This window comes from Salvelinus namaycush, chromosome 36 (assembly GCF_016432855.1).
Source record: "Salvelinus namaycush isolate Seneca chromosome 36, SaNama_1.0, whole genome shotgun sequence".
Taxonomy (NCBI): Eukaryota; Metazoa; Chordata; class Actinopteri; order Salmoniformes; family Salmonidae; genus Salvelinus; species Salvelinus namaycush.
The window spans coordinates 918925-940366 of record NC_052342.1 but is presented as its reverse complement, the minus strand read 5'-3'; the positions used below and the strand labels follow the sequence as shown (position 1 = coordinate 940366).

The 21442-nt window shown below is 39.7% G+C and overlaps 1 protein-coding gene across 1 annotated transcript in view; it reads right to left on the bottom strand.

Moving 5' to 3' along the window:
• Positions 1–764: 764 nt before the first annotated feature.
• The window catches only part of LOC120030200 (sodium/potassium/calcium exchanger 2-like), a 141766-nt gene continuing 121088 nt past the window's right edge, over positions 765–21442 (bottom strand). Inside the window, exons 6-9 of the mRNA XM_038975554.1 lie at positions 18308–18442; positions 17879–17968; positions 5681–5847; positions 765–1014 (exon numbers count right to left, since the gene is read on the bottom strand). Of these exons, the coding sequence (XP_038831482.1) occupies positions 765–1014; positions 5681–5847; positions 17879–17968; positions 18308–18442 (642 nt within the window). The remainder of the gene's footprint in view (positions 1015–5680; positions 5848–17878; positions 17969–18307; positions 18443–21442) is intronic.

Genomic DNA, 21442 nt, shown 5'->3' with positions numbered 1-21442 from the left:
GCTTTTGGACAGAACACAAGATGAATTAGGAAAAATCTGTTCCTATCTCCAGCTCTGCATGCAAAACTGCTTGGACTGTTTCATCTTTTGATGCTTGGTCACTAAGTACACAAGAGAGGAGAAGTTAATGGCTCAAAACCATATTTTAGTCTTACGTCAAACCAATGCTTTGTGTGGAGCATCAGCAACATCCCTTCATCCAAGCGTTGCTCATCATCAAACTCACTAGAACAACACACACTGGAGTGACAAGTCGAGTGAAGTCATCTAGTCAGTCAGTGAAGTCAGTTAAAGAGGATCATGCAAAGTGTTATTTGAAAAGTTTTTTTTACAATCAACCCTGAAGCTGAGAACTATATTGTGGCAACACTGGACTTTTGTGCCAAGCTCAGCCAGCTTTGTCAGAAGTCTCTTGTGTACTTCCTGACCTCAAAGTCCACAGGAGGTCAGAATCCTCAATCTGCTAGGAGTAGTCCAGAATCAACTGATCTAGTAAAACAGGTGACATGCATAAGATGGCATAGTTGTTCCTCTACCTGGCTAATACACCACCCACCATCCCCCCAAAAATGTAAACCCCCAGCCATCTACACGCACACAAATAAATAAAATAATAATAATTATCTACTTCCGACCAATGAATCAGCCGAGCCATATCTTGCGGCCTCATTCTTGTAGGAGTCTTTCCTCCATCCCATCCCCATGCTTCTTGAATCTTGTGTTAGGGGTGAATGCTTTCTGGCAGGAGTGGAGGGAGAGGATTTTCAAACGGATATAGGGCAGGCGATGATCTTGTCTTCCAGCATAACGCTGACCACCAGGAACACTAAGTAGAGCACGAACATGATGAAGCCCAGCAGCTTGCTCATCCGCCACTTGCAGGCAGCAATTGAGATAATGACAAAGATGAGCATGAGGAACAGCAGCACGATGGCGCAGAACAGCCCGTTAGAACTCACCGCCACAGGCTGCATGTTGTTGATGATGGACCAGAGGAGCCATGGGAACGGCAGGCTGAAACACACAAAATAAACACGCACACACACACACACACAAAGTGAAAACATGTTTTTAGGAATTTTTGCAAATGTCTTGAAAATGAATTACAGAAATATCTTATTTGCATATGTACATTCACACCTCTGAGTCACTACTTTGTAGAAGCAACTTTGGCAGCAATTACAGCTGTGAGTCTATCTGGGTCTTTAAGAACTTTCCACACCTGGATTGTGCAACATTTGCCAATTATTCTTTTCAAAATTCCTTGAGCTCTGTCAAATTGGTTGTTGATCATTGCTAGACAACCATTTTCAGGTCTTGCCATATATTTTCAAGTAGATTCAAGTCAAAAATGTAACCCGGCCAATCAGGAACATTCACTATCTTCTTGGTAAGCAACTCCAGTGTAGATTTAGCCTTGTGTTTTAGGTTATAGTCCTGCTGAAAGGTGAAATCATCTCCCAGTGTCTGGTGGAAAGCAGACGGAAACAGATTTTCCTTTAGGATTTTGTCTGTGCTTAGCTCCATTCAGTTTCTTTTTATCCTGAAAAACTTCACAGTCCTTAACGATTTCAAGCATACCCATAACATGATGCAGCCAACACTATGCTTGAAAATATTGAGAGTGGTACTCAATGATGTGTTGTATTGGATTTGCCTCAAACATATCACTTTGTATTCAGGACAAAAAGTTCATTGCTGGGGGCTCCTGAGTGGTGCAGCGGTCTAAGGCACTGCAGTGCTTGATGAGTCACTACAGATCCGGGTTCAATCCTGGGCTGTGTCGCAGCCGGCCATGACCGGGAGACCCATGAAGCGACGCACAATTGGCCCAATGTCGTCCTGGTTAGGGGAGGGTTTGGCCGGCCGGGATGTCCTTGTCCCATAACGGTCTAGAAACTCCTGTGGCAGGCCGGGCGCATGCACACGGACATCAGGTGTACGGTGTTTCTTCCGACACATTGGTGTGGCTGGCTTCCGGGTTAAGCGAGCAGTGTGTCAAGAAGCAGTGCGGCTTGGCAGGGTCGTGTTTCGGAGGACCACTGCCTTATTTTGGCATGAATACGTGTCACATATCAATTTGCTAACAATGTAAAAAAATATTTATTTTTTAAGAGTTAATAAAGCCGCATACAAACATGGTCTCTTTTTTATTTTCTTGAGTAAGGCAGCTCCAAAATGCCGGTGTTTCAGCCTAGCTCAGTTCTTTCTGTGGTGGTGGGGCAAGCCAGCAGAAGATACGGAGCGTTGCGTCGTGATTGGCTCAGTCACTCATGGAGACACTACATCACCGCCAAGTCTAAGGGGAGAAAATTCTAGCCCCTTGGGTGCTGCCATAGAGTTACATTAGAAGTGCCTATCCAAGAAGGCTCAAGGTCATTGGCCAGAGATAAAATGACGACAACTCACGTTATATGTACAGTAGCTTTGGTTGGACTGATGATGTCAACATCATACTTTCAAAATTATAGCTAGCAGTCATCATTGTGAATCAAGTCAACATCTACTTGAAAAATCTACTTGAAAATCCTTGTCATATGAAGAGAAATAATGAAGAGAAATTATAGATAAAACGTATCGGTGCTCATCGGCCATTGGACATAAACATTACACGAGTTGGAAATCGCAAATTCAACAATGAGTGGTTTGGAAGGAATCAGTGACAGTGCCTAACGTTAACTGCAAGCATTGCAAAGCAATCACTAGCCTGCTATTCAGTGGAGTGGCTATGTGGTCCCAAATCTGGGATTAAGGGGCTCTTTTACAGGTGTAAAATGATAAACATTCAACATTGGCCATGCTGTCAATGAAGCATGATTTGTGCCGCGCTCAAAACAACTGTTAACTCGGAACTGCAAAAACTTGACTTCAGTGAGTTCAAGACAACTGGGAAGTCGAGAATAAACCAGCTCCGACTGGGAAAATAGCCACCTTCCTGTTCAAGTGAGCACAGCACAACAAGGTGAGTCCAAAAATGTATATGTATATGCCAGGGAGATATGTATACTGTAGCTAAGAAAGTAATACTAAGTGTATGTTGTGTAGTAAGATGTTAGAAGTCCATGAGCCTCACCCTAATAATTTGGTCTATTTGCCTCTCTTAATTTGGCCTACTGTTCTGACTTGGTGATACACATGTAGCTTATAACCTGTTTTAGAGAAATGTAATCATCCAATATAGTAAGAGCTTTCCATGTCTGCTCCCTTTATTTATCCTACGGTTCTGACTTGGTGTACAGGGAGAACACTGTAAGAACAGCCCATGTTCTGAATTCTGTCGCTGTACATTTCAAAAGTGCTAAACAAATAGTTATATTGCCTACGTCCGTCCTAGCTCGGCTTGCCTCTTATCCACTTGTCGTCCCCTTATGCCATAGTTTGTACATCTCAAATGTCATTAGAAACCACGTTTGTTTAAGCAAGTTAGCCATATCAGTGATGTATTTTTAAAAGGCAGTAAATGAGGCTGAATGAACTGCTTTGCTGCCAGACAAGGCTCCGATGATAGCCAGGTGTAGCAGTAGTAAGATGTTTGGACTGCTGTTGGGACAGCTTTATGTAGGTCGTTTGTGGGCACCGTTTGAGTGCAATTTATGTATTGTTTAGTGGCTTTGCTGGCATGCATCCCACTTTTTTTTTGGCCCACCAAGATTTACATGCTAAAATTGCCACTGCAGAGGACGCATGGCTCTCGACCTTCGCCTCTCCCGAGTCCGTACGAGAGTTGCAGCGATGGGACAAAACTGTAACTACCAATTGGAAAATCTATATATATATACAGTATGTGTGTGTGTACAGTGCGTATGTTATCATGTGTGTGTGTGTATGCATGTGATCCATCCTCAGTTTTCTCCTATCACAGCCATTAACATCTGTAATTGTTTTAAAGTCACCATTGGCCTCATGTTGATATCCCTGAGCGGTTTCCTTCCTCTCTGGAAACTGAGTTGGGAAGGATGCCTGTAACTTTGTAGTGACTGGGTGGCTTGATACACCATCCAATGTGTAATTAATTAATAACTACACCATGCTCAAAGGCATATTCAATGTCTGCTTTTTTTAAACTCATCTACCAATAGGTGCTCTTCTTTGAGGCATTGTAAAACCTCCCTGTTTTTTTGGTTGAATCTCTGTTTGAAATTCACTGTTCGACTGAGGGACCTTACATATAATTGTATATGTGGGGTACAGAGGTGAGGTAGAGTCATTCAACAATTATGGTTAACACTATTATTGCACAATGAGTGATTGTATTACTTCTGAACTTATTTAGGTTTGCCATAACAAAGGGGTTGAATACTTATTGACTTTTCAGATTTGAATACATTTGTGGAACATTTTCAAAAAACATAATTCCACTTAATCATTATTGGGTATTGTGTGTAGGCGAGTGACAAAAAAATCTCAATTTAATTCATTTCAAATTCAGGCTGTAACGCAGCAAAACGTGGAAAAAGTATTAAATACTTTCTGAAGGCACTGTAAATATTTTGTCTTGTCCATTTGCCCTCTGAATAGCACCCATACACGAAACCATGTCTCAATTGTCTCAAGGCTTGAACATCTTTCTTTAATGTGCCTCTCCCCTTCATCTAAACTGATGAAGTGGATTTAACATGGGACATCAATAAAGGATCATAGCTTTCACCTGGATGGTCTATGTCATGGAAAAGGGCAGGTAACTGATCTCAACAGTATTGCTAAACGTTGCACTTCAACGTAAATCTCGGCTCTGTTATAAGTACACTCAAGAAAACATATTTTATTTATCACAGTGATTAAGGAGCAGCATTAAAACAGAGTAGTATGCCCCACCAACATTAGAGAACTGTACAGAAAAACCTAAAATAGCTTAATTAAGTAAATCAATGATGAGAAAATAGTCTGATTAACTGATAATTGACACAGACAGGATGGCGTAGCAGGAAGATCGGAAAGCTATGAACCTAGAGGTTGTGAGTTCAAATCCCAATTGAAGACATGTTAAATAACAATTACTGTATAAATTAACATGCACAATGTAAGCATGTGCGTCAAATATATTAGTTGAAAACATTGTATGTTAACAGCACTGTGTGTGTAACTAGTTCCACAGGCATTTTTTAGGTAAGATATAAAAATGTTAAAAAATTCTAGTTGAATGAACATATGAGACGAATTGAGCAAACCCATCATTTTAAGTTGACAGAATTTTTGCCTACCTTTTCTCATGTTGGCGCTAGGTTTGGTCCAACTAAACATTTTAAGTTCAGGTAACACTTTGACCAAAATGTTGAGTAAACCAATTACTTAAAAATAACTAGATGAAACAACTAGATGTGTTTTTTTTGTGGGAACTTCCATGTCACCCATGGGCAAACCTTATTCAATCAAACGAATTAGAGAATAAAACAAAGTTCAGTGAACTTTTACATCATATTATATCTGGCAAGCATTTATCATATAGATGGAAATAATTGTTATGAAAATGGTATCCAATTGTAATTATTGTGGTTTTAGTGAATCCCAATTTCACTATTGGATAAGAACAAAGTAATATGACTGTTACTATGTAATATGTAGAAACTTCCCCCGGCACTGTGAGAATAATCTTATCTTTCAAAATGTGAAACTAACAGATATTAAAATAAATTAGTAATTCAATAGAAGAGTGGTCATAGTACTGATGACATCAGCGTACCCAACAGTGATGTCAAAGATGTTGGAGCCCACAGAGCTGGACACAGCCATGTCCCCCAGCCCCTTCCTTGCAACAATGACACTGGTGATTAGGTCAGGAATGGAGGTACCAGCTGCTAATATAGTCAAGCCCATGATCTCTTCTGTAATCCCAATGGTCTCTCCAACCTGTAGATAGAAAAGAGAAATAAATTGGGTAAATAAAACAAAATATTTGTTTTCTTCGATGAGGCGTTGAGTAGAGGAATGAAACAGTGAGCTATACTTTGGAAATATTTAAATGTTTTTATTTTCCATTCGGTTAACATGCATGATGAGGAGAAAATCCCAGTATTCGGGGACAGGAGATATTTTGGCACTCTGACTATTTGGTGCTGTCTAGCTTTGAATGACATCCAGGTCTTAGCCTGAATACATTTCACAGAAGGCTGCTAATAACAATCCCACAGCATTCTAACCCTCCGAATATCCCGCTACTCTTCTAATTATCCACTTGCTTGAAAATACGCTTGTGTTTTGTTCTGTGTGAGGAGGTGGTTTAGTGTCTTCACAAAAGGTAACATGATTTCACAAAATGTAATACTGAACCATCCTGCATTTTTCAGCAGCTATGGTGTATGAATAACTAGGGCTGTTATGGTGACCTTATTACCGCCACAACGGCGGTCACGAGTCATGACGGCAGTCAAATTCCACGTGACCGTTTAGTCACGGTAATTATGCTGCTTCAAGCTCTGATGCTTATTAGCAGCAATTAGCAAATGTCCAGGTTGTCCATGTCTCCTTTGTTGTGGTTGTAGTCCAGGATGACGGCTGGCTTCCTGTCCTTACCATCACTGATTGTGCAGTGTGCTCAGGAGGACTACATTCTTGTTCCTCTTTGGGAGGTTAGAAACTAGAGTGGTGGTGGGGGTGAAGGCAAACTTTGATGAGAAGACCTCTCTCCCCCTTGTTGCAAGGACTGCAAGGGGGGAGCTCAGGCTTGTTCTTACCAACTGTGCCAACCATGGTGATCTTCCTCTTCAGGAGCTGCTGGCTGAGTTCAATCAGTAGCACAGATAATCTCAATTTCTCATTTTGTGTGTGTGTGTGTGTGTGTGTGTGTGTGTGTATGTGTGTGTGTGTGTGTGTGTGTGTGTGTGTGTGTGTGTGTGTGTGTGTGTGTGTGTGTGTGTGTGTGTGTGTGTGTGTGTGTGTGTGTGTGTGCGTGCGTGCGTGCGTGCGTGCGTGCGTCTTTGTGGTTTTTGTGGTGTGTAAATGATTTTATAACTGGAGGGTCAAAAATGACCCTAAGACCATCTTGGTACCCTGGTGGTGTACAGCTTTCATGGAAATATGAACAAAGGCGATGTTTCACTTTTTCTAATGTTGGTGTCATTCTAGGAAAAGTCTTCAAATTTCATGTTGAAAAAATATAATTTAAGGGTGTTTCTCTGCTTTTAAACATAGTGGTGGGTCATTTTTTACCCTTAAGACAACACAAGGGTTAATCAGACACGTCGGTGCATTCAGCATGTCAACACTTCTTACAAAAACAAGTAGTGATGAAGTCAATCTCTCCTCCACTTTGAGTCATGACAGATTTACATGCATATTATTAACCTCTCTAGGGTACGTGAGACGGTAGCGTCCCACCTCTTCAACAGCCAGTGAAACTGCAGGGCGCCAAATTCAAAACAACAGAAATTCCATCATTAAAATTCCTCAAACATACATGTATTTTACACCATTTTAAAGATACACTTGTTGTAAATCCAGCCACAGTGTCCGATTTCAAAAAGGCTTTACGCTGAAAGCAAACCAAACGATTATGTTAGGTGAGTGCCTATTCACAGAATAACACAGCCATTTTTTCAGTCAAAGAGAGAATTCACAAAAAGCAGAAATATAGATAAAATTAATCACTAACCTTTGATGATCTTCATCAGATGACACTCATAGGACTTCATGTTACACAATACATGTATGTTTTGTTCGGTAAAGTTTCATATTTATATCCAAAAATCTGAGTTTACATTGGCGCCTTACGTTCAGAAGTTCCAAAACATCTTTTGATTTTGCAGAGAGCCACATCAATTTACAGGAATACTCATAATAAACATTGCTAAAAGATACAACTGTTATGCATGGAATTTTAGATGCACTTCTCCTTAATGCAACCGCTGTGTCAGATTTCAAAAAAGCTTTACGGAAAAAGCAAACCATGCAATAATCTGAGTCGGCACTCAGAGCCCAATCAAGACACAAATATATCCGCCATATTTTGCAGTCAAAAGAAGTCAAAAATAACATTATAAACATTCACTTACCTTTGATGATCTTCATCAGAATGCACTCCCAGGAATCCCAGTTCCACAAGAAATGTTTGTTTTGTTCGATAATGTCCATCATTTATGTCCAAATTCCTCCTTGTTGTTCTAGCGTTCAGTACACTTTCCCAACTCACGACGTGCAGGCAGGTCCAGCGGAAAGTACGGACGAAAAGTAAAAAAAGTTATATTACAGTCTGTAAAAACATGACAAACAAAGTATTGAATCAATCTTTCGGATGTTTTTAACATAATCATTCAATAATGTTCCAACCGGAGAATTCCTTTGTATTCAGAAAAGCAAATGGAACGGGAGCAAACTCTCATGTGAGTGCGCATGGTCAGAACGTGGTCAGCTCATGGCTGCTGGCAGACCTCTGACTCATTCCACTCTCATTTGCCCCCACTTCACAGTAGAAGCATCAGAAAAGGTTCTAAAGACTGCTGATATCTAGTGGAAGCCTTAGGAAGTGCAACATTACCGATTTCCCACTGTATCTTCAATAGGAGTTGAGTTGAAAATCGACCAACCTCAGATTTCCCACTTCCTGGTTGGATTTTTTCTCAAGTTTTTTCCTGCCATATGAGTTCTGTTATACTCACAGACATCATTCAAACAGTTTTAGAAACTTCAGAGTGTTTCCAATCCAAATCTACTAATAATATGCATATTCTAGCTTTTATGGGTTTGTAGTAGGCCGTTTACTCTGGGCATGCTTTTCATCCGGACGTGAAAATACTGCACCCTACATCAAAGAAGTTAATGCTAGCTCTCTGTGTTAATTTATGGGCCAGCCATGCTGCCCTGTTCTGAGCCAATTGTAATTTTCTGAGGTCCTTCTTTGTGGCACCCGACCACATGACTGAACAGTAGTCCAGGTGCGACAGAACTAGGGCCTGTAGGACTTGCCTTGTTGATAGACTTCTCCCCATCTTTACTACTGTTGTATCAACATGTTTTGACCATGACAGTTTACAATCCAGGGTTACTCCAAGCAGTTTAGTCACCCCAACTAACTGCAGCTCTTTGTTAAGTGTTGCAGTGATTTCATTCGCTGTAGTAGCTGACCTGTATAGTGTTGAGTCATCCACACACAAAGTGGCTTTACTCAAAGCCAGTGGCATGTCATTGGTAAAGATTGAAAAAAGTAAGGGGCCTAGACAGCTGCCCTGGGGAATTCCTGATTCTACCTGGATAATGTTGGAGGCTTCCATTAAATAACAACCTCTGTGTTATGCTAGCCAGGTAACTCTTTATCAACAATATAGCAGGGAGTGTAAAGCCATAACACAGATGTTTTTTCAGCAGCAGACTATGATCGATAATTTCAAAAGCCGCACTGAAGTCTTACAAAACAGCTCCCGCAATCTTTTTATCAGCAATTTATTTTAGCCAATCATCATTCATTTGTGTAAGTGCCATGCTTTTTTTATGTCCTTCCCTATAAGCATGCTGAACGTCTGTTGTGAATTTGTTTACTGTAAAATAGCATTTTATCTGGTCAAACACAATTCTTTCCAAAAGTTTACTAAGAGTTTGTAACAGGCTGATTTGTCGGCTATTTGAGCCAGTAATGGGGGCTTTACTATTCTTGGGTAACGGAATTAATTTTGCTTCACTAAAGGTCTGAGGGCACACAATTTCTAGTAGGCTTAGATTGAAGATATGGCAGATAAAAGTGGCAATATTGTCTGCTACTATCCTCAGTAATTTTCCATCCAAGTTGTCAGACCCCGGTGGCTTGTCATTGTTAATAGACAACAATACTTTTTTCACCTCTTCCACACTCACTTTACGGATTTCAAATTACAGTCCTTGTCTTTCATAATTTGATCAGTAATACTTGAATTTGTAGTGTCAGTGTTTGTTGCTGGCATGTCATGCCTAAATTTGCTAATCTTGCCAATTAAAAAATCATTAAAGTAAATCAGCAGCATCAGTAGGTTTTGTGATGAATGAGCCATCTGAAGAGAAAGAATACTGCTAAAGCGTTCAATGTCACCATTCAGAGAGAGCACAGGGCCAGATATAATGCACATGTTATTAGTGTCTAGCAGAGAATATATCAGCTATTTAAAATCCAGGTTCAACTGTTCAGAGCTGCCCTTTAAAATATGTGACCCGTTTCAGGAAACTAGGCGTATGTCGCAAGTCACGACTTCACAGGAGAGCCATTTTTATATATATTATTTTTTATCAAAATGTTTTTTTTGGCAGAAATGCCTTCTGGAACTTTGTAAATTTCTAGTGCCTTAAAAACAAACTTGTATGCCATCTGTAAATATGAAAAATAACTGTTAAATTACGAGTCTTGTTGGTTAACATCTTATGGCTGCAGTCCCGTTAACGGGATCAATATGACAACAGCCAGTCGAAGTGCAGGGCGCCAAATTAAAAAAACAGAAATCTCATAATTAAAATTCCTCAGACATTCATGTTGTTGTTAATCCCACCAAAGTGTCCGATTTCAAATAGGCTTTTCAGCGAAAGCACTACAAACGATTATGTTAGGTCACCACAAAACCACAATAACCACAGCCATTTTTTCCAGCTAAAGATAGCTTTCACAAAAACCAGAATAGAGATCAAATTAATCACTAACCTTCGATTATTTTCATCAGATGACACTCATAGGACTTCATGTTACACAATACATGCATGTTTTGTTTGATTAAGTTCATATTTATATCAAAAAATCTGAGTTTACATTGAGGCGTTAGATTCACAAAAAAAAAACATCAAGTGACTTTGCATAGCCACATTGTTTCAACAGAAATACTCAACATAAATATAAATGATAATACAAGTAATACACATAGAATTATAGATATACCTCTCCTTAATGCAACCGCTGTGTCAGATTTCAAAAAAACTTTACGGAAATATAAACCATGCAATAATCTGAGACGGAGCTTAGATGATTAGCCAAATTAGCCACCATGTTGGACTCAACAGAAACCAGAAAATACATGATAAATGTTTCCTTACCTTTGATGAATTCATCAGAATGCAGTCCTAGGAATCCCAGGTCCACAATAAATGCTTGATTTGTTCGTTCATGTCCGTTATTTATGTCAAATTAGCTACTTTCGAATTGTTTACCAAATACCCTAACCAAAGTCTCAAAGCGCGACCACTATAATGTGACGAAATGTCCAAACGTTCCGTTACAGTCAGTAGAAACATGGCAAATGATGTACTGAATCAATCTTTAGAATGTTGTTAACATACATCTTGAATAACGTTCCAACCGGAGAATTAAATCGACTTCAATTGAGAGATGGAACGGAGCTGCCTCTCACGTGAACGCGCGTGTTGAATGCATGGTCACCTCATGACCACCTCATTACTAAATTCTGTCTCCTTCGACCCCCCTTCACATTAGAGTCATCAGACTTAGTTCTATTGACAGTTGACATCTAGTTGAAGCCGTAGGAAGTGAAAACCCATCAATATCTCTCTGTATTTTCAATAAGAGCTTGGTTGAAAATATGGCACCCCCAAAAAAAATCCAAACAGGAAGTGGAACTTCTCAGGTTTTTGCCTGCCATATGGGTTCTGTTAATCTCACAGACTTAATTCAAACAGTTTTAGAAACTTTAGAGTGTTTTCTATCCAACACAACTAATAATATGCATATATAAGCAACTGAGACTGAGGAGCTGGCCGTTTACAATGGGCACCTTTCATCCAAGCTACTCAATACTGCCCCTTCAGCCATAAGAAGTTAAAGTGTACTGTTAGCTAGCTAGCTAATGTTAGCTGGCTGGCTCCCTAGCTAACGTTAAGTGTATGATGTTATTATTTGTTTCCCAGAACCATTTGCTTTGCTAGTTAGAGCCTAATGTTAGCTAGCTAACATTGAACCTGGTTGGTTAACTCCCAGCAGATTCATGCAGGGTAGTAACGACATGATTCGGCACTATGTTCATTGTTATTTAACTAGCTGCCTGGCTCCCTAGCTAACATTACGTGTATGATGTTATTATTCGTATCCCAAAATCATTTGCTTTACTAGTTAGAGCCTAATGTTAGCTAGCCTCTTTGGGCTAGGGGGCAGTATTTTGACGTCCGGATGAAAAGCGTGCACAAAGTAAACTGCCTGTTACTCAGGCCCAGAAGCTAGGATATGCATATAATTGGTAGATTTGGATAGAACACTCTAAAGTTTCTAAAACTGTTAAAATAATGTCTGTGAGTATAACAGAACTGATATGGCAGGTGAAACCCCGAGGACAAACCATCCCAAAAAAATACAATTTCAGCTTACCACTTTTTTCAATGGCTATTACTTAAATTATAAGGCCAAGTCCTCCCAGATTGCAGTTCCTAGGGCTTCCACTAGATGTCAACAGTTTTTAGAAAGAGTTTCAGGCTGGTTTTTGGAAAAAAATGACCCAGAAATTGTAGTTTTTCTAGGTGGCTCCCATTTTGGCTGTAGTGTTTCCAAGCGCGTGGAAGAAAGCGTGTTCTTTGGTATTTTTCTCCGGTAAAGACAATAACGATTCTCCGTCTTAAATTGTATAGTTTATTTGCGTATTAGGATGCCTAAGGTATGATTATAAACGTTGTTTGACTTGTTTGGAAAAGTTTATTAGTAACATTTGAGATTCATTTTGTATGCATTTTGATGGAGGGAAAATGGGTGGATTATTGACTGAAGCGCGCCAGCTAAACTGAGTTTTTATGGATATAAAGAGGGACATTATCGAACAAAATGACCATTTGTGATGTAACTGGGACCTTTTGGAGTGCCAACAGAAGAAGATCATCAAAGGTAAGGCATTTTTTATATCGCTATTTCTGACTTTTGTGTCGCACCTGCCTTTTTGAAATATGATTTTCATGTGTTTGTATGTGGGGCGCTGTCCTCAGGTAATCGCATGGTTCCTTTCACCGTAAAGCCTTTTTGAAATCTGACACGGCGGCTAGATTAACAAGAAGCTTTATTTTGATGTATTACACTTGTGATTTTATGAAAGTTCAATATTTATAATACTGTCGTTTGAATTTCGCGCTCTGCAATTTCACCGGATGTTGTCGAGGTGTCCTGCTAACGGCACGCCTTTCCCAAACAGGCTAGCTAACATTGAACCTAGTTGGTTAGCTTCCAGTAGATTCATGCAGGGAATGACATGATTTGGCACTATATTCATTGTTGTTTAACCAGCTAACGTTTGCTGGCTGGCTCGTCTGCTAACGTTACGTGACGTGTGTGATCTTACATGTTGCTTACCTAGCTAGGTTCATTGTTTACCTAACTAGCTAGCTACAAGTCTTAAGATAAAGTGTACAACACCCGTTGAATATGGCCGGTGTCAGTAAACATCGGCAAAAAAGCATAATGAAATTGTTGCCAGCAGAGCTGGTTAGGCTGTTTTCATGTTATCAAGAGATAAACAAATTATCATCAAGTGTGCGCTCTGAACGCTCCGAGGGTGAAACGAGATGGGTGGGGCTAAAGCTTAACCTGTCTAGCCCTGGGGTTCCGCTAGCGGAACACCCCCCACATTCCACTGAAAAGGCAGCGCGCAAAATTCAAAAATATATTTTTTAAATATTTAACTTTCACACATTAACAAGTCCAATACAGCAAATGAAAGATAAACATCTTGTGAATCCAGCCAACATGTCCGATTTATAAAATGTTTTACAGCGAAAACACCACGTATATTTATGTTAGCTCACCACCAAATCCAAAAAAGCACAGACATTTCTTTCACAGCACAGGTACTTTCACAAACCCCCAAATAGAGATAGAATTAATCACTAACCTTTGAAATTCTTCATCAGATGAGTCATATAACATCATGTTACACAATACATTTATGTTTTGTTCGATAATGTGCATATATATATATATAAAAAAAATCTCTGTTTACATTGGCGCGTTACGTGCAGTAATGTTTTGATTCCAAAACATCTGGTGATTTTGCAGAAATACTCATAATAAACATTGATAAAAGATGCAAGTGTTATTCACATAATTAAAGATAAACTTATCCTCTATGCAACCGCTGTGTCAGATTTCAAAATAAACTTTACGGAAAAAGATTCATCTGAGAACGGCGTTTAGAGCACAATCCAGCCAAAGAAATAGTCGCCATTTTGGCGTCAACAAAAGCTCCAAAAACACTATAAATATGCACTTACCTTCGAATAACTTCATCAGAAGGCACTCCCAGGATTCCCAGATCGACAGAAATGGCTGAAAAGTTCCATAAAGCCCATCATTTAGCCACTTGTTGTTAGCATGTTCAGCCCAGGAATCCATTTTCATGACGCACGAGAAATCCCTCCAGACAAATACTCAAAAAGTTCCGTTACAGGTCGTAGAAACAGGTCAAATGATGTTTGCAATCCATATTTAGTATGTGTTTTACATTAATCATCAATAAGGATCCAACCGGAGAATTTCATTGTCTGAAGAAAGAGCATTGGAACGAGAGCTCTCTCTCTCCCTCGCGCGCAAATCCAGACTGAGAATTCTGACGACCACTCACTAAAACAGCTCCTACGAGCCCCTCCTTTATAGTAGAATAATAAGACTAAAATCTAAAGACGGCGACATCTAGTGGAAGCCCTAGGCAGTGTCTGTTCAGTCATATCTAGAAAGGGTACCATTTGACACTGTTTTGAAAATCGACTTCTCATTTCCTGTTTTGACCTCTTCTCAGGTTTTTGTCTGCCAAATGAGTTCTGTTATACTTACAGAAATAATTCAAACAGTTTTAGAAACTTCAGAGTGTTTTCTATACAATAGTAATAATAATATGCATGTATTACCTTCTGGGACAGAGTAGGAGGAAATTTCGTTTGGGCACGCAATTTGTTCAAAGTGGAAACACTGCCCCCTATCCCGATGAAGTTTTAAGACAGTGTGAACGATGCTGAATGGGTGTAGACAAAGAAGAGCTCTTCCCTAGATACCAAAACATTCAATGGCCATTTTCTCAAAAGTGGGTTTACAAGTTTACCAACATTCAAAACAAAATTACTTTCCCATTGTTCCTCAAAAATGCAGTTTATGATACACCATTATGTAGCTCTGAGTCTCTACTTTTATCCAATGTCAGAAACACAATTTCAAATTTTGCTACATAAGACCAAATCCAGGTGGTTAGTCACATATCATTAAAACCCACATGGAGTACAATAGAATTGATTTCCATATCCTGCTGTAGAACGATCTGGAGCAGCTTAGTAATATAATTTACTGGAGCTCCAGGACAGGAGTGTTTTTTTACCAGGAACAGTGACATTTCTTACCATGGAGCTGCCCAAAATCATGGCTGGCGAGAAAGATGAGGAAATCCGCCCACTCCCACAGGATTAGGAGAACCCTTTAAGGATGGACAAGAGGCAGGATAACTTGCTGGCTGACGAAAAGTAGGCTAAACGTTGACAGTTCTAACATCTTTAATATTTGCCTCGGAATTCAATAAAAGGAACGCGCGCAGTTGCGTCCCCAATGTGTCTGTCTTCATTCACTTGTAGCCTACTTTTTAGCTGAAATGCCTGTGAGAAGGACCCAATCACATGACGGGTATTGGCTAATAAGGCCTGGTGAATATTATCAAGTGCTTGTCAAATTGTGAATGAGAGACTGATGAAGTGTGTTCAGCTTGCACAAGAAACAAATTAGAGCTCATGCCTTTCATGCAATTTTTTTCAAATCATCATTAGAGTCCCATCATGCAGCCTTAGAATTGATGCAAAATCCAAACACAACTAAAGTTCCATAAATAACTCTAAATTAAGCATATAGTGGGACCAGTTTCTTTGTTAACCGCTCAACACAGGAAAAGCCGAAGGTGCGCCCTTCCTTTGAAATCATTTGGAGAAAATATCCTTTCTATTTTATTAAGCTATGTGCAATTGTATTCTTCATACTTTAATACCTTGAAATTCTAAGCAAATCCTGTCAGCTAAATTAACTAGTGTAGTCCACAGCTGTATGGCATAGCCATATCAGGGCCTAACATGAGGAAAACTATTTCTTCTGAAATAGAGTACATTTTCTTCATATCATGGTTCTTTAGAACTGTCTAAAATAAATAACGGATTTATTGTGAAGGTGTAGGCCATATTAAATTGATTTGTTCGACTTTTTTAAATGTAGAAGTTACAAAGTTCTGCATCAGTGGCTTGTAGGCTATGCGTGGAAGCCAGGAGATGCTAAACTTGTTTATTTTAATTAACAGTAAATTACCGTGAGACCGGCAGTTATTTGCTTGACAATCACCGGCTGACAAAATGTTATACCTGCCACAGCCCTATGCATAACCAGACCAGCTTAGTACAGCTTGGTTTGGCTTGGTTCGGTAAGGCTCAGTATTGTGAAAAACTTCCATAATCAACATCCACGTCTTCGGCACTGGGGAACAGAGGGTTACGAACGAACAGAATGACAGATTTTTACCTCGTCAGCTCAGGGATTGGATCCAGCAACCTTTCGGTTACCGGACCAACGCTCTAACCACTAGGCTACCTGCCGCCACTGAAGATCTCAGCGGTGGAATTTGAACACACGGCTCCGTATAGACTGGAGCCTTAATCCAGCGCCTTAGATCGCACAGCCACACTACCCAGCTCTGGCAATGTATAGACTAGTTTAGTTGGTATAATTTCTTTAGATCTACAATCTAGATCAGGCATTGGCAACGTATGGCATGGTTGACAAGGCTGGCCCTCAATGGTATTTGACTTGGCACACCAAGCAATTTGATAAAATGTATCAAATAAGTGAAAATGTCTTCGTTTTGAAATTGCATTTGTTTTCCATAAATGACTACCGCTTTGGACCTGACCACGTAAGTGAGAGTACACCTTATGTGTGAAGGTAATGTGTCTTGAGTATCATTTAAAATGTTGAGACAAGAAGGGAGGGGTGTGTGGTGAAGATGCACTAGGTGAGTCTTTTCAGAATGTCTCCCTCGACAGTTTGTGCACATTCATTGTTTTTTATGTGAATTGTTTCCCCTTTGATTGTTAGTAATGATCAATTCCTTGTAAATTAACCGTTATTCCCCGTAATTTCTAATCTACAATGTATGGTTACGGTAATTTCAGTTAATGCATTCAATATATTATTGCAGTCATTTTTCATTCTCAGAGTAGACACGTTGTTTGCAGAGCTCACAACCTATGCTACAATTGTGAGAAACAAGTTTGGGTTAATTTCATGCCATTTACGAGTTTGGTAAATTCATTAATTGTCTTCTGTTTGTAGCTGTCTGTGTGAGCATGTGTCTGATTTCTCTGTCCTGTCAATGTTGAGTAAGCATGTGCACGCCTGAACACGCGTGGAAGTACCTACACGCGGATGTATAAAAGTGCTTATTTGGGGATGCTAATAGTATTTCTGATTGAAGCTATGTGCAATTGTATTCTTCATACTTTAATACCTTGGAATTCTAAGCAAATCCTGTCAGCTAAATTAACTAGTGTAGTCCACAGCTGTATGGCATAGCCATATCAGGGCCTAACATGAGGAAAACTATTTCTTCTGAAATAGAATACATTTTCTTCATATCATGGTTCTTTAGAACTGTCTAAAATAAATAATGGATTTATTGTGAAGGTGTAGGCCATATTAAATTGATTTGTTAGACTTTTTTAAATGTAGAAGTTACAAAGTTCTGCATCAGTGGCTTGTAGGCTATGCGTGGAAGCCAGGAGATGCTAAACTTGTTTATTTGAATTAAGTCAATTACCGTGAGACCGGCAGTTATTTGCTTGACAATCACCTGCTGACAAAATGTTATACCTGCCACAGCCCTATGCATAACCAGACCAGCTTAGTACAGCTTGGTTTGGCTTGGTTCGGTAAGGCTCAGTAGTGTGAAAAACGGTTCAATTAATTTAGCCTCCACTGTTCCCCACGTACCTGGTGAGCCCACCACACCATTAAGTAGGAGAATCCAGCAATCCAACAGATAGAACCCAGAAATGAGATGGGAAAGAACTTCTTTGCAGTCTGTTAGACAAAAGGAGGAAAAAGATATAGTTACTATAAAGATGGAAATTACAGAAATGAAGCTTCAATACTATGGTACACAGGTATCTACAGCAAATAACACATCACACAATTACCAGTTATAGAAAAATAAATAGACAGATACACTTCATATCAAACATTAGTCTTTCTCTCTATGTCTGTGTCACAAATGGCACCCTATTCCCTATACTAGCTTTGACCAAGGCCCATAGAGTGTAGTGCACTACATAGGGAATAAGGTGCCATTTGGGACACCACCTAATTCTCTATCTGACAAACTGGAACAGTAAGAGATAGAAATGGACGGGAAGCACTTACTGGTTTCCTGACATCGGGCAGTGTTAGCCACAGAGGGAAGATGATGGGCATGATTAAGAGGTAGGTGAAACGCTTGCGCATGGTGTCTGGCCAGGACAGGCTCAGAGGCTGGTCCTCATCCTCCTCATCCTCAGCCTAAGAAGAGAGAGCTTTCAGTATGGATACAGTTTCAAAATTCAAAAAAGCACTCGCACATCTGAGTTCTTGTTGCAGGTGCGTGGAAATAATGATAGATTCAAAGAAAAGAGAAACTCGCAGAATGGATACAGTTAATGTGAAATTGGTTTGGAGAAATCTGTGCTCAAAAAGAGTTTCAATGGGTCATGTGGTGCAGTCAAGGTCAGCCATCTTAAAGCTCTACAATACACAGTATAACAAAATGTTCAAGGTGTCAAGTCAGGCACATCCATGGGCACCTGGACTGTGATTGAAACAAAGGCTCTTGTGATTTATTTCATCACCACTTGAACTCTATTCAATAAGCAAGAAGGCCAAGTGCATACAGGCCTTTCTGTTGGGAAAATATTATTATGTCGATGTTGATGATAAATAATATTGACAACTAAGGCCTTAGGAATTGATGATAGAGTTGGTCAGCATGCCCTCACTCTCTGTGACCTTAAAACTTCTTGCCACTATAGGGGGTGCTGTTTCGCATTAGCATAATTTGCTCTCCAGATTAAACTGCCTAGTACTCAATTCTTGCTCGTACAATATGCATATTATTGTTATTATTGGATAGAAAACACTCTCTAGTTTCTATAGCCGTTTGAATTATGTCTCTGAGTGAAACAGAACTCATTCTACAGCACTTTTCCTCCCAGTGTGTGAGATTTCAGCAATCTTGGCCTCTGGTTCCAGATCAGTTTTAAAGTCCCTGTAAATCCTATGAGGATACAAACACTGCCCACGCCTTCCTCTAGATGTCAGTAAGTGGTGACAATTTGAATGGAGTCGATTGCGCAATCAGTGCCTGTATAAAACGGCAAAGACCGGATGTACCGTCCCTTTGCTCCCTGCGCCTGACGCAGGATGGACGTTGGACCTCCTCTCTTTCCAAGCTGTTGTTTAGCCACTTATATATCGCCGGTCATGTTTTTACTCGTTATTGGTGTTAAAAACATCATAAGGTAGTTAATTTAAACCGTTTTATAGCAATTTATATCCGTTTAGTGCGATTTTGAGGCAGTTCTATGTGACGCCCATCCAAGAGCTGGGCACGTTTCGGGGTCCCGGTCGAACGTTAGTGGGCATTTCGACGGACAGAGGACATCTTTCGACCAAAAGAAGATTAGACCCAAGAAAGGATACATTGCCCAAGATTCTGATGGAAGATCACCTCATAGTAAGAAATATTTAATATGATAAATCGTTTTTAAACGCATATTCCGCCATTTTCTTTGGTATAGCTTCGCTTGGCGAACCCTGTATTGCACAGTAAGGATAATTTTAGAAATGTAATTCAGCGATTGCATTAAGAACTAATTTGTCTTTCGATAGCTGTCCAACTTATATTTTTTTAGTCAAGTTTATGAATAGTTATCCATGAGACAAGATCACTGTGAAAGATGGCGTCCGACATTTTCAGGCTAGTTTTGCTAGTATTGTCATTGTATAACCACGGTTGTTTGTGGCTAAATATGCACATTTTCGAACAAACTCTATATGTATGTTGTAATATGATGTTACAGGAGTGTCATCGGAAGAATTCTGAGAAGGTTAGTGAAAAAATTAATATATTTTGGCGATGATAACGATATCGCTCTCTTTGGCTTGAATCAATGGTCGGGTAACGTTTGCATATGTGGTATGCTAATATAACGATTTATTGTGTTTTCGCTGTAAAACACTTAGAACATCTGAAATATTGTCTGAATTCACAAGATCTGTGTCTTTCCATTGCTGTGAGTTGTGTATTTTTAAGAAATGTTTTATGATTAGTAATTAGGTAATACACGTTGCTCTGTGTATTTATTCTAGTCAAGTTGTGATGGTGGGTGCAATTGTAAACTAGGATTTATACCTGAAATATGCACATTTTTCTAACAAAACCTATCCTATACAATAAATATGTTATCAGACTGTCATCTGATGAGGTTTTTTCTTGGTTAGTGGCTATCAATATCTTTATTTGGCCGAATTGGTGATAGCACCTGATGGAGTAAGAAACTGATGGAGTTAGGAAAGTGCTGTCTTTTGCTAACGTGGTTAGCTAATAGATTTACATATTTTGTCTTCCCTGTAAAACATTTTAAAAATCTGAAATGGTGCCTTTATTCACAAGATCTGTATCTTTCATTTGGTGTCTTGGACTTGTGATTTAATGATATTTAGATGCTACTATTTAATTGTGACGCTATGCTAGCGATGCTAATCAGTGTGGGGGGGGTGGGGGGTGATCCCGGATCCGGGGTTGAGAGGCGGTAAAAGTTAAGAGAGTGGTGTTTGATGACAGAGGTTGGGAAGATTGCTCCAAGCCTGGAGGAGTCCGACACTCTACTTATCAGGTACAAGGCCCACTATGACATGTCTGGACTGCTGGACCCTCAGTGTGGTCATCTGAATACCAAACAGGTGAGAGACCTCAACTTCTGAAGATAAGAGTCTGCATCGCTGTGTAGGTGACATGGAAGTAGGAAGTGGCTCACTTTTCCACTGAAAAGGGGCTCCCTGCATGACATTAATCCAAGCAGGCCTATTCTTGACTAAATCCAGACCCATCCATCAGTAACCTGATATATTGCATTATTGTGTCAAAGAGTGGTATCAATCACACCATCAAAGGCATGATTTGCTCTAGCTAAAACATGCGGAACAAGCTTAAGAACCTGTGCAATGGCATTTGGTATTTTTGGCTCATCTGCAAAGATCTTGACAACATCTAGTCATGTTTTTAAGATGGAAAAATTATGTTTTACATATTTGTTTTATGTGGGCATCGAAGGACAGAGAAGGATCAAACTTGACTGCCAGGTTGGAGATGCACGAGGACAGGTGGAAGGCTTGGCCAATGATTGTAGGTTAGATGTTTCCACCACTGATGACCTGCTTCTCTTTCATCCATGCCCTGATGTATTCTATGCAGCTGCTGAGTTTTGCTAGTTGCTGAATGTCCGGTTTGGTGTTAATATAAAT